Source organism: Anarrhichthys ocellatus, unplaced genomic scaffold (genome assembly GCF_004355925.1).
Source record: "Anarrhichthys ocellatus isolate YVR2014 unplaced genomic scaffold, GSC_Weel_1.0 scaffold45, whole genome shotgun sequence".
Lineage (NCBI taxonomy): Eukaryota > Metazoa > Chordata > Actinopteri > Perciformes > Anarhichadidae > Anarrhichthys > Anarrhichthys ocellatus.
In genome coordinates, this window is record NW_022280075.1 from 2,135,642 (window position 1) to 2,149,803 (window position 14,162).

At 41.0% G+C, this 14,162-nt stretch overlaps 1 protein-coding gene across 1 annotated transcript in view; it reads right to left on the reverse strand.

The window, feature by feature from the left end:
* The window catches only part of tlcd3a (TLC domain containing 3A), a 19,759-nt gene extending 12,096 nt beyond the window's left edge, over window positions 1-7,663 (reverse strand). The window contains exons 1-2 of the mRNA XM_031868965.1: window positions 7,281-7,663; window positions 705-791 (exon numbers count right to left, since the gene is read on the reverse strand). Of these exons, the coding sequence (XP_031724825.1) occupies window positions 705-791; window positions 7,281-7,402 (209 nt within the window). The 5' untranslated portion in view covers window positions 7,403-7,663. The remainder of the gene's footprint in view (window positions 1-704; window positions 792-7,280) is intronic.
* Between the last annotated feature and the right edge of the window lie 6,499 nt (window positions 7,664-14,162).

Genomic DNA, 14,162 nt, shown 5'->3' on the forward strand with positions numbered 1-14,162 from the left:
CCCCCCCCCCCCCCCCCCCCCCCCCCCCCCCAAACAATGCGCTGGGAGGCTAACGCTGTGCTAACTTGCTACCAGGGTGCTGATGTGTAGGTGGAGCTTGGCCAAAAAAAGACGACGACGCCTGGCCTCCCAAATGATACATAGTTACTTTTCAAACTATGTATTTACTTTTTCGAAATCCACATGAACCACTCTTCACATCCGCATAAATTGGATCCGCCTCATTGCACCCGTTTACACTTTAAAAGCTGGTTCGTTCCAAAACAGTCGTGAAGAACACCAAGAGCAAATATATCAGAGCACACAAGGACAAGTTGCCTCCTAAGGTACATACATTTGACCGGTTTCTGACAAACAATGAAGCAATTATAAAAGCTATTATTTAAACAGAGTGTGAGCGCAGTGCTCACTTCCCCGAAACACACCGGGGCTACATTACATCGCCTCCTGCAAACGGGTCTAGCGCAGCTAAAAAACACAAAACATCAAATCCGTTAGCACGTTGTTCACTACTAAGCCAGTCTGTAACCGATACAGAACAAATCTTCTTCACTTCACCCGTCTTTCCTCTACTCTGCAACGCTCCTTGGGTGTGCGGAGGGGCTATGTGGCATGATTGAGTAGAGATTGGGAAGTCAGCGGGATTCAGAAGTGTATAGGTAAGCACGTATTTCATGAAGGGGATCAACGAGGTGACGTCTAACCTGTCGTTGATGACGCTCTCCCGGCATGATGCCACAACGATGACTCCTACCGTGGTGGCCATGACGGCATGGATGGAGGACACCAGTCTGAGAAAGAGACACAGGAGAGAAAGAGTCAAATACACCAGTTATTAATCACACCACAGCTGCAAGTAGAACATGAAAGCATATTTGTTTTTTAGCCATGATGGCAATGTGGGTCTGTCGGTCCAGCGTTAGCATGCTAACACAATAAGATGGTCCACATTATTCCTGCTAAACATCAACATGTTAGCATTAGTCTTTTCTAGCCGGTTAGCAAGCTGACATTAGCATGTCGCTCATAGCACTGCCACCCCCAAGTACAGCCTCAAAAACTGTATATAAGACGTGGACAACATGACGTAACCCACTGGTTTGGTTTGGACTGTTTTTAAAGCCTTCAGTTCAGTATTTTGCCCATTGCCATCTTGTTTTTTTGCCACCAAAAGTGACACAAGAAGATGGAGCCAAGTACAACCAAACTCTGAATGACATTTTTTGGCGCCCAAAATGTTACAATTTACTTTAGGAGTCGCTTCCTGCTGACTATTAATAAGAATTCACGTGTAAGGCACTTCCGCATTGGCTTCACTTTTCAGAACCGGAGGTTTGCCGCCTGGGTAAAACCTGATGAATCTGGGTCAAGTTTGGAGAGAGTGTCCCCTTCAGGTGAACAACACAAGCAGTCAGACCTACAAGTTCAGTGTAACATCGTGGGATTAGCAGCGCTTGGCCTCGACTTTCCTCGTCTATAAACAGACCTGTGACATAGGAGAACTTGGTACATCTCTATTTGAAGTGCCACTGTGTGAGGTGGCCTAAGACACACACACATTCATAGGCGTCGCACCTATCTTAAAGTAAACTCACAAGTCATTAACTTATGAGATGTGTTGAATAGTAACTTCGACAGTAAAACAAACTTACTGACTGTAATGTTCTGTGGAAAAAAACGAGAATTCTGGCCATTTTAAACAGGACGTTGGATTATATCACCAATTTGTTCAAACTATGAATAGCCGTTTTTGCTCAGACAAGCTTTCTCCCTGGCTCTTCTCCAACTTGGCAGCACTGACAGTAAGCCGCTTTGAAATCAGAAAACATGTAATTCATTCCCCAACACTCGCTGTGGCCATAATAGACAGTCGGCCCTTTAACACGCCACCGTCTAAATGTTTCAAGCTTTTCACTGCTCCTTGTGTGTCCGGGTTTACATCCGACACCTACTCATCCCCACCTACAGCAAAGACTGGAGACAAACACGGGTTACCTCGTGAAAAGTTCGATGTATATACACACACATCCGATTATGATAATTAATATTCGATTGTGAAGAAAAAAAAGGCAGCACTACTGCAGCTGTTTATCTCGCGTGCACTGAAGGCACCGCCAGATAAGAGTCACACAATGTCACTTTCTATTAATTGAAAATGAATTGTAAGCGTTTGGTCGAGCTGAACGAGGGATAATTAAACAACAACCGTAATGATGGCAGAAAACTTGGCCACAGAGAGAGAGAGATGCCGTGTCCTGACAGCAAACGCTACGCCATGTAAACAAACCACATACGATCATACTGGAGACGTAACCACTGAAACAGAAAACACGTTTTGTGTTGTGATATTTACTAGAAATGGGCCCAACAGCAAGTAGGAGACTTTGTCAGGCAATCTGCCTCCAGCCAGCTGCGACCTTATCTGGGTTTTTGTAGTGAAATGGGGGAGCATCGTAAAGATAACTCCTCACTTCACAAAAACGCAGTTCCTCATCCATTCGTCCACTTTTCAAAGTGAGCGACAGGAATAAATAGAAATGGGGCAATCTGACAAACGTTCAGCTCAAGACGGCCCTCGTGGCTACGACACCGTCATGGAAATAATGCACAAATGGTTTGAATCCATGACAGTCGTAGTCCACTCGAGTATTGCACATATTGTCACAAAGCCCAAGACCCTGGTCAGTATAACTGGGACCCTACTGAGATCTGATTAGTGTGAATATCATTTGGACCCAGCATGACTCATGTCTCGTTAAGAACCAAGAGGACCTGTGAAATCCCCTAAGCGCGAGAAAAGACTTTTAGTCCTGCTGTAAGTAATGACCAGTTTTACAGGGCCAATAAAAGGTGCTTTCTTTCTCTTCTTTCACAATTGTGTGTTGCAAATGGCAAGAGTGAGAAAACAAAGGGTGTGTTTGTGTTTCCTGCTTGAACCTGCCGTTAACTCGCACCAATCTCCATGGGAATGTGGCCATGACACCGGCAAGGCAACAAATGCCACGTGACCGGCAACTACAAAACCACAGGCCTGAGCTGGAAATGACTAACTGGACTCTCTCTCTCTCTCTCTCTCTATCCATCCCCCACGAACTCTACCCCTAGAAACACACATTTTATCCCCACGCCTCGCTGCCCTCTAAGGCTGCATGGTCGCATACTCTATCACAAGACCCAGATTTTACACAACTCATTCATTGTGTGTCCGCCAATAACCCCCGCTCTCTCCGCTGATAAAAGGTTGAGGTTGACGGGGTGAGTAGCGTGTAGAGGGAGGGAGGGGGGGAATGCTTTGCGGCCTTGTTCAGCAATGTTGTCTTTTCTTTCCCGATGTGTCAGGCCGGTGACAAACTCGGCTTCCCTTTTCACCACAACCCAAAAATCTTCCCTCTCGACTGTCCCGTTATACACGGACGACATGATCTTTCATGTTCTGTCACACGCTCGATGTCCGACGGTCATGAGTGGTGTTTCTTTAGCTCCTCCAGCAAATGGGCTGCGTAATCTGGAGTTGCATTGGCGCTGCAGCAGAGCGAAAGAAAAAGCGACAGAGGCAAAATAAGAAGGAGAAGCAAACAGGGTGCATTTCATGGCAAGTAGGAACCCCGTCTCTGGACGCAGCTACATCACCAACTGCATTGCTCCTTAACCACTTCGGTAAGAGTAAATAATGATTCGTCTGTCATTGTGACATGAAACAGCGGCTTTTCGATTAAAAAGAAATCAGCGAATAAGCGCAGTGAGTGGACTAACAATTAGCCAATCAGGAGACAGTTGCCGTCAAGCCGTTATCAAGCATCGTCAGCTGTGCACTGGAACCGAGGAGTAATAATTGATTGGTTAGCGAAAATGAATATATCTAAGAACTGTCTTTGGTATTCTGAATGGCTGATAGACTTATAGGCTGGCAATTACAATCACACACACGAGAGAGAAAGTGTCAATTTACTCACTTCCTGTTTTGCTGTTTTTACAAGTCGACCAGGACGGGGTTTGTTTTGATGAGAAGAGAGGTTGAAGAGCCTTGCTAACTGTAAATGAGGAGTTGTTTTGGACTCCTGATGGACTCGTCGGCATTGCCTTTTATTCTCATCGGGAAGGTAACGTTATGGACATTAACTTCCCGATAAGCGGCAAAATCAAAGGGAATTTTGCAAAATTGCGAGCTTGACCCGGACTGATGAAGTACAAATCTCTTTTTCTCCAACTGGATTACTTAAATGAAAGGAGAAAATCGTGTTAAGGCATGAGGTAAGCTTACAAGTGATGTTAACGTATGATGACTGACTGCAGTTTTGCTGTCAGTTTCGGGTTACTTAGATGTGGTGAACATGTAAGTGCCACCCTTCGGCCTCTAATACGGTGGCTGATTGGTTGTTACAAGGTTGCTGTCGAGGATGTGGTTAACGTTACTATTGGGTTGATCTGCCTGGGCTTCACTCTTTATGTAGACGTAGCTGGCTTGTCACTTTTGTCTTGAGATAAGATGAAATGGGATTTAGGAGTTAAGGCGAGCACTTTAACATGTATGTTTACTTTACACTTGATTGGCTTGGAATCAGCTGCTTAACGGGAAAATGTAATAACTTTCTTATAACGTTAACGTTACCTTTGAGCCACGTCAGCGTAGCGAACATTGTTTGCTTGTTATACCATATTTGTTTAGCTAACAGATCAATACTGGTGAGAGCTAGCCATCAGCAATAACTTAGAACTCAGCTGGGCCGTACCAAGTAACGAAAAAGTTAACTAGTTCACTAACTTTTTTGTATTTTTAGTTGATCCATATGTAAACAAATCTCTCATGTACTCTATACTGACGTGTGGAGAGTGATGCCAGCCTCCCTGGTCTCTTTTGGCAAAGCAACCGACGACCATTAGTGGCGATTGTAAACAGTACACAGGAAAGATGGCGTATATTATGACGTAGTGTAATGTCTACCGTTTTATATCCATGTTCTATAACAGATCCTTTTAGTTGATTGGAAATATTTAGTGTTGAGCAGTCATCAATGCAGGTTTGTATTTTTACTAAGCGCTGAATGTTGTGTGTCAGCACTCTTTGAGATCACATGTAGACCCAGTATTGTGGTAAGTACCATTACACATTTTTGTCCGCTCAGACATTACCATTGCTGACACTCTTTACCCACTTCTCTGTTTTCCAGACACACTGGACACACTTAGGGAAGTCCTCCCTGTGTGGCAGACGTACATAGTACAGCTCGGGTTGATCATAGTTTGAGATGTCAGTTAATTACCAGAAAGTTAAAAACCAACTCTTCTTTTGAGGCTGTACAGACTGTAATTCGTGTACATTCTTAGCATTCTGGAAAGGATAATCTCTGTCCGTTTTTTTTTTTTTTTTTTACAATGCGCTGGAGTTATTAGAAATGTTTTGATCACATAAGTCTGAAACAATCTTAAGCTGTCTCATCCTACAAATAGTATAACACTAATTTTAGTGTGGCCTTTTCTTTATCTGTTAAATGTGACACAGGTTTAGATACAATGAATAGGCACACAAGAAGAAAGAAGAAGCTGCACAGCATTTGAATGTTGATTTAGAATTTGAAAGTCAATGTTCTGAATGAAGCTTTGAACTATTCAGTACAGCCTTAACTATTTTGAATATTTTTTTTCTCCAATATTTTCTCACATGTGCTTCTATTTCATCCGATAGTAAACTTCAGATAAGTCTTATTTTAGCAGATGTGGAGTTTAAAAGACGCGGTCGAATGCAGAGAGAGTTGCGTGGGGGATGCCATCACATTGCATTGCTGGAATTGTAGCATCCATTGTTTTTAGGACCTTAACTCTGTATTTTTTGGGCTTTCCTGATTTGATGGTGATCATTCTTCTTTCAATCCGTCTCTCACAAGTCCAACAGTATCATGTAAGTTTTACCTAACATCTGTGTCCCTGTAACTCACAAACAAATACTATATGAGCAAAATTACTTGGAACACTATACATTACATTGCATACATGAGCTCCAAGTTACAGTTAACTGACATGTGCTGCCGGTTATGCTTCACCACATGTATTTAATTGAAGGCAGAGCACACACACACACACACACACACACACACACACACACACACACACACACACATTATTTAATTAACTAAATTAGGTTTGCACAAGGCACAGTAACCACACAGGGACATTAATAGAAAATCACACAGTATTTTAGTACATGTGAAATCTACTGAAACTGTTCCACCACAACCAAAGACACTAGCATGATCCGAGCTCGAGGACCTTTGTGGCAGAGCAGATACAGTCCACTTTAGAGACCGGTTAAGTCGCGAAACAAGCAGTGTTATAACCTCTGAGGTGTGTAAGGAAGATTTTCCGTTAGATGACCATTAGTAAATTAGTAGATGCACCATTCAGGAGCAGGGTTCTGTGTTTTCCAGAGCCTAGCTAACTCAGCAGTCGACCCTGACCGGAGCTCAGAGGATTAGCCAGAGTGACAGCGTACAAATGAGCATTGAACTGAGCTGTGCACATGTGAGCAAGTCACACTGACACACATACACTGTTAATTATTATACTTTTGGCATATCCATCCCAGCTGATCTCAAAGTTACTGAGGAGGCTGCAGATGTGACATCTCGTTTTGTTCCCAGAATTTATGACACATGGATCAAGCTCGAGGTTTGTTCACGTGTAACAAAATAGTGTCGCTTCCGAAGCCCCTGGGGGATGCACGGTTTTTAATAATGTCCCAGACTGCTTATTACTGCATGTGAACCACCATAAAAAAACATGCATGTTAGTCGGACTTGATGCATGATATTCTCTGTAAAAATCCAGACCAATTGAATACACTTCAACACAGACACAACTGCTAACAGCACAGTCTTCTATGGTATGACCACATGTATATATACTCCTACAGGGACCCATAGTTTAGCTGTGATATGTGCAAATCATGCTTGTAAAATATTATTTTTTGGGAGATTACTGGGCCAATTTAGCACAAAGGCAATAACGATTAATACACATTAAAATAGGAAATTCAATTACACAAAATACACATGGTAGTAATCCAATAGAGACAACAGGAATCGTAAATTGCTCACGTTACATAAAATGATATAACAAGATTAGCTAGCTAACTGAATGTGTGTGTGTGTGTGTGTGTGTGTGTGTGTGGTGGGGGGGAACGTTAGTAGCCACCAAACAAGGTCAAATGCTATACATTAGCTCGCACTGTTAGGTCGTATTTCGGCAGGAAATGTCGTACAACAGGATGAATTTAGCTAGTTTACCTCTCGCTGACCAGCACCACATCGGCATCGCTCCAGTGTTTGAACACACACGGCAGGATTTTCCTAAAGGCGAAGAAGAGACCGGGGAAAACTACGGCGCCACAAGCTAAAACTTGCAACATCCTGCCTCTATTTTTCCTCTAAAAAAAACCTGCCTCTAAACTCTCTCCCCTCCGCGAAGTTTCGCCCGTTTACACGCGGCGATGAGGCATTTTAATGCGGGCCCCGGGGGTCGGGTTTTTTTTCCACCGGGAACAGTCCACCATCCACGCATATACACACAACTGCCGAGAGGCTCAGCAGCAGCACCACTGTCGAGCTAATAGGCAAAGGCAACAAAAACGGAGCTTTTCCAGAGCTGCTGTCAAAATAAGAGTCTTGACCCGGCGCTGGAATTAAAGGTGCTTCCGGTGAGAAGGTTCACATGACGGTCGAGACATGTTACGCAATTCACGCTTTTATTTTGAAGGTCTGCTCCCTCACACGACAGATGCACTTGAAAAAAAAACAGTTATTCGAACAGTAAGTGATGGATTTTATTGTCTTCTTTTAATAAATATAGACGTGAACATTAATTGTTGATCTATAAATTAATAAACAATGAACAGCAGTTTCACAGTTAGTTAGTATTTTTGAGGGTGTCTTTCCAGCACCCAGTTCACTTAAAGAGGAACTTGAAGGTTGAATGTTTTCCTAAATTTATATTTTCCGGAAGAAATACCATTTTAAAAGTCGATGCAGGATTTTACATGTTAGTAAAAGAAGTAGCCTCTTGTCACAATGTCCACGTACTGTTACAAGTTAAAGTCCTGCATTAAAATTTGCATAAAGTCATGTTTTGGCCATTAGGGGTCAGTCCAGCTTACTTTAATCATGTTATTAACATAATGGTCCCTTATACAGGTCTTATGGCTAATGTGTCAGCAAGTTGCCCTTAGACAGCTCCAACAAACACATTACCAGTTTAATTCAAGTTATTAGGTAAGTCTTATGGGAGTGGTGAGACTGTGAATGTGCTGTAAAACCCAAACAATTAGATACAAGAGGCTAAACCGTGCCATAAAGCTCGGAGACGCAGTTGAATCAACACCTCTGAGGCAGTCTCTGTATCTGCAGTCCATGTTAAAGTGAAGCAATCAGCGATCAGATGCTGCTTTCAGAAGTAAACGCTCTCTTTAAAGTCAGTTGACCTGGCCTCACTGGCCTTGTTGAGTCGTGTCTGATAACTGCTGGTTAAAGATTGTCTGGCATCAAGATTCACGATAATACAGGGAAGCGTCCATATTGTAGCTGTGACGTGAAATCTGTGTTAAACTAATCAACTACATACTACTGCTCTCTTTGTGAATCAGGTCACTGAGCACAGAGACATTTTGTTTACATTTTTTAGTTTGTTTTAGTTTAGTGAAAATAAGATATTTTGTCCGCATTATTTCCAACACAGTTCCAGTGCTGTATTATTGCCTTACAAAGTTTTTAGAGCTTACATGTTAACAAATAATGACTTAATTACACCCAGCAGACTCAAAGCAATATTATCATCCATACATTTCGTCTTTTTTTCTTCTTCAAAAACCCATCTAACGATGACCTCACTTTATCAATGGTTAATCAATTAAAGGTAAAGTGTATAGCATTTCGGGGAATCCATTAGCAAAAATTAAATATGATTTAAGTGTGCAAAAATACAAATTTTTGTGTTTTTGTTAGTTCAGAATGAGCCCTTCTACATAGTGAGCGGTTTTACTTCACGGAGTCCAACGTGTTGCATCGCCATGTTTCTACGGTAGCCCTGAATGGACAAACCAAACACAGGCTCTAGCAAGGGCTGCACAGATTTTTACATTACCTGAAGGCCACCTCTCTGATGTGCTTAGAAAAATGTGATAACGTGAACCACCGAGTTTTATACTGTGGTATCGCCAGCTGTTGTCTGACTTCTGTTGTTCCTGAAGTAGTTATATTATGGTAAGGATGGACACTGAGTGAGTACTATGGTTTTGCATTCGGCTACTCACGATACAGCAGTCATGGAAAGGGAGGAGTGAGCGGAGGGCTATTTAGTTGCAATTTGCAACCACACCACTACATGTCACCAAATCCCACAAACTGTAGCTTTAATTGCTTTAACATGTCAGTAAATACCTGTGACAAATTCCATTCTTTCAATTCAATTTCCATATCTGACCAATAGTCCAACACTCTAACGTCATACCCTTATCTCAAACAGTAAAGTCCCAGAGCAGATTCAATTGTAAAGTCAAATTAAGGTAAATGTAATCCAAATAACTAAATTGTGCAGTTATAAACTGCAACTGCCAAATCTTTACAATGGCCTGCATCTAGAAAGAAAGAAAGAAGAAACCATTTTTATTGTCATATACATATACACATACACGAAATTTGCCTTCTGCATTTGACCCATCCCTGTATATAGGGAGCAGTGGGCTGCCAATGATAAGGGTGTGACCAAGTTAAGTCGTCAGGCAGTCAGTGTTAAAGTCTTAAGTTTCACATCAGAAAGGGTCATTGTTTCTCGTGCTCCGTTTGAAGCTCTGGAACTTTCCATGACTCACAGATCACAATAAATTTAAGGACCAGAGCATCCGTGTCTCCAGATAAGGTGTAACTACCGGAATATTCCTTGTGTTTCCTTATTGCCACTGTGACCCTTTGTGGGAACATAGTTGAGTTTCAATTTCTCTGAAAATGTAGAGAGCAGCGAATTCTGTGTTTGCAAATCCAGAGGTCATCAGAAAACAGAGACCGCCTTTTTCTTTCACAGTTTATTGTTGCAGGGTGTGCTGGTTCAAGGTCAAGGCTTGAGATGTTGGCTGATAAAGAGGAGACACCCCAGGTGAAAATGTTAAAATGTAACTACAAGATATTGCATCAAACATTCCCCAGTTGATTAAATGTAAGTAAATGTAATTTTAAATATGTAAATTGAGCATTCTCTTATTAAAAATGTGCTAGTTTGCAAACATTTCCAGAACACAAATCTGAACATTAAATAAAAGTTTATTTTTGTTGAAATTAGGGTCAAAGGTTTTACAGAGGGAATTCCGTATAACTCTTATCACATTATAAATCAGAAAATACTACAGTCATTCAAAAAAATATAAGACCATTCTTTTTTGTATTAATAGAAATGTTTTGTTTAAATATTCAGATGGCGCATTATGCAATGCTAACTTCTGGTGAATTTAGGTGAAATCTACAGATGCAAAAAAAGTGTAGTAAAATAAACACTTTAATGTGCATTTAGAATGTTTTTTACTCCACTTGTCTGAAAAAATACATGTTATAATAATAGCCCAAAATCTTAACAAATTGACCATCAAAGATGTATGCGTTCTTTAGTTCTTGCTATGAGCACTTCAGCTGCCACACCACCGGGATTGTAATAAGAAAAACAATCCTTTATCTTTATGTGATATGCAGAGCACTCATAGTCATGTATCTGCCAGATCTCCAGTATGAGAAAGATCTTTTAAAACTTTACGTCATGGTCTATTTGATTGTTGTAGTAAATTGTCCCCAGTGCTTTTATAGGTTTTTAAGGTGGATTCTCCAATCAAACTACAACTACAACTCTCTTTCTATCCTGTATAATCTCAGAATATCAGGTGTTATCTTGGGTCATCACACCTTCAGACCAGAGATAAATATTCAAAAACCAACAGATTCACAAAAGGAAATCATACTGTACTGATGTGTCAATCATTCAGGATTTTGGTCTGTACCAATACTACATCAGGCCAGACACTAAAGACACAATTTTAAGACATTTCACCAAACTGGCCAAGGTAAATGCATTTGCAATTATGATGTTGTACTTTTTGAGCAATCTTTGTCAGTAAAAGTAAAATGTATCTAAATGTATCTTATCTCATCTTATAGTCGATGGCTTTGTACTACAAAGAAAGACCAAAGTGCAATACCATAAAAGCCACCTAACTGCCATGTCATAACCATTAATAAATCTATACATATTCAGTTTGATTTCAGTTAACAGCTATATGAACTCCCCAATGCCAGTCAACTATTGCTACTTTGATTGAAGAGTCAATCAATAATAAACAATCATTGACTATGAAAAGCCACAATGCCAAACTTCATCAAGTATTTTGGTGGAGGTGACAGGAAAAGCTAAACTGCTTTTTCTCTCGTTGCTGTTGGTCCTAATGTTGGTTATATAAAGTACAACTTGTCCCATGAGTGCAGAATGTCATGTTATCTGTGGAAGGTACCTATTGTCATTGAGGGTGATGTGTCTTGGTATTCTGTTCCAAAACACACTGACAGTATAGCACAAATATCAAGACGGCTTCCACGATTATTTTCATACCAGTCTATAAGAAAACAAGACCAGACTGTTTGTAACGCTGGTCATAACAGGTTGTATTCCCTAAATGAAAGATAGGAGAATCTGTGTTTGTTTGGTGTAGCTTTAAATCTACTAAAGGGGTTCCACAAGGGTCAATCCATGGATTTTTGTTTTTTATCTAAACATGCCTCTGCTTAACAACATTATATATAAGTAGAGATTAAAGCGTATCATTTATATTGTGATAACAACACATAACTTCCTCATGAGGTTATCTCGGTCCGATAAACAATACAACTATATTGAATTGAATTGAATTTGATAATCACAACAGTGTTTTACCAATTGGAAAGTACATCCAAAGAAGATTCATATATCAAAATGATTTTGGAAAAAAAGTTTTGCATTTATCTCAAAGACGGTTGGACGGCTGTAATGTTCTTTTACTGGATTGTTTGCTGGAAATAAACAATCACAAAAGCTTCAGCTCAAGTCAAAACACACTGCATTACTCCAGTACTTAAACCACTTTAGTGGCTCCCAGTGCAATACAGAAACAATTTAAATTCTACTAATAGTCTATGAAGCACTTATTGGTTTGGCTTTCCCAGTACATTTCTGACCTGCTCACTGATTACCACCCAACCCAATCATGACGGATCATCATGCAGTGGTTTTGCCAACTGAACCTAAAGGGGGATCCAGATCTTGTGAGAGATCTTTTTGGTACTTTGGTCCTATTCTCCGGAACAAACTGACTTCCATCACAACTGTGTCTCCGGTGTATTAGTTTTGTTTTCTTGTATTTTGTTTATTTTTTAATTTTCTATCGACATTTTGGTTGTTTGGATACATTTAAATGTAAAAGCATTACTTTAACAACACAGTTGTCCTATTCTCCATCATTGACATGTCAGAGAAGCAGCAGCTCTCTCTCTCTCTCGCTACAATCAACCTCACCCAAACAATAAAACAGTCATTTTTATTTTTTTACACTTTTGATTTAACAGTAATATTAGTAGGATTTTGTTACCTTTGGACAGGGTAAGGCCAGCTGTTATCCCCTCATTATAGTCTTTGACTTAAGCTACGCTAACCAGCTGCTCGGGTACTGTAGACAAGAGCTCTCAATCCTCTCATCTAACAATCGGCAACTCAAATGCAACTTGCTCACCAAGCGCTAAAGTTTCTTCTCTTTGGTTTCCACATGATGAGGCCAATGGCACCACCTCTGCATGACGCCAACACATGTACTGGGCATGTACCAGTACACGTTTGTACACCAAGATAACTAAATGCAAAAAAAAAAAGAAGGTTTTCTGCAAACTGTTTTAGAAATACAGTGTACACATTTCATGTCAACAGCGTCTTTCATACTGGCCATCAATGGAGAAAATGCTTACTGGGCTGCAGGGGATTGTTTTTGGTTACAGGTTGGTCACTGGGAAAAAATTGGCAGCTGTGACTCTTCCACACCATTTCCATGTAAATGACATGCAGTTGTGCTGTGGTGACAGTGTGCTTTCAGCCATAGTCTGCTGAGCAGCTCACCAAGCAGAACAAACTGAAGGACGTTTTGACAGCAACCTTGTTCTGCAAGGCTCTGTTGGCTGTTGGATCAATCTTTATTGCTCCAGCTACCGATGCAAACTGCCTAGTTTAGGCAGTGCTGCTGACTCAAGGACAAGCTAAAGGAAACCAGTGCAACAACTGCAAAGGGAGGGCAATTCACTCTGTCAGTCTTTCTACCACCTACGGCCTTGTATTGGATGTATTGTTATACATTTTTTTCTGGCAAGCACATTTGTTTTCTGATCTGTTGGTAAAGATCTGGTTTGGTTTAGGCAGAAAAGGTTGGCTAAAGATGGCCATTGTTAGATGAAACCAATGTTGACTGTTGATAGGAAACAGGATGCGAACAGTCACAATCACAATCTGTGATGACCAGACTATCCACCCCAACTTTATTCCCAAGGGGCTTACATTTAACAATATCATACTTCTGCTTTTGCATCTGACACAACAAAAGTCATAATTCATTCAAGAAGTGCCTATCGGGGATAACACTGATCGATTTGGGTCAAGTCGCGACCAATGTTGTCATTTTTCTTGCGAGGACAGTCTCAGCTTTGAGCGTTAGCTCCATTGCTACATCTGACATGTTCTTGATTGGCTGCCACCAGGATACAAAGAGCTTCGACAGACTTTCTTGGTACAGTATTGATTACTTCTCTTCCTATTAAAGACATGCCATTCAAATTGAAAAAAGTGGAGTAGCCAAATCCTACACATGACACACATTCACCAGCAGTTAGCTTGACATTAGGCTACTACTCGTGCTTTGTCCACCCACACTCTCAGCTCCACTTTTGCATTACGAGGAGATAAGTACAGCCTGAGCGATGCCTCCTAAATGCGCCATGAACCATAAAAACCAAATATAGCCCTGTGGTAAGCAATAATACGCCTATTAAATCAATAAATGCCCTGTCCCCATGGCTGAGCTGCTCATATATAACAGAACAAACGCACCCCCCTCATGGCTACGCAGA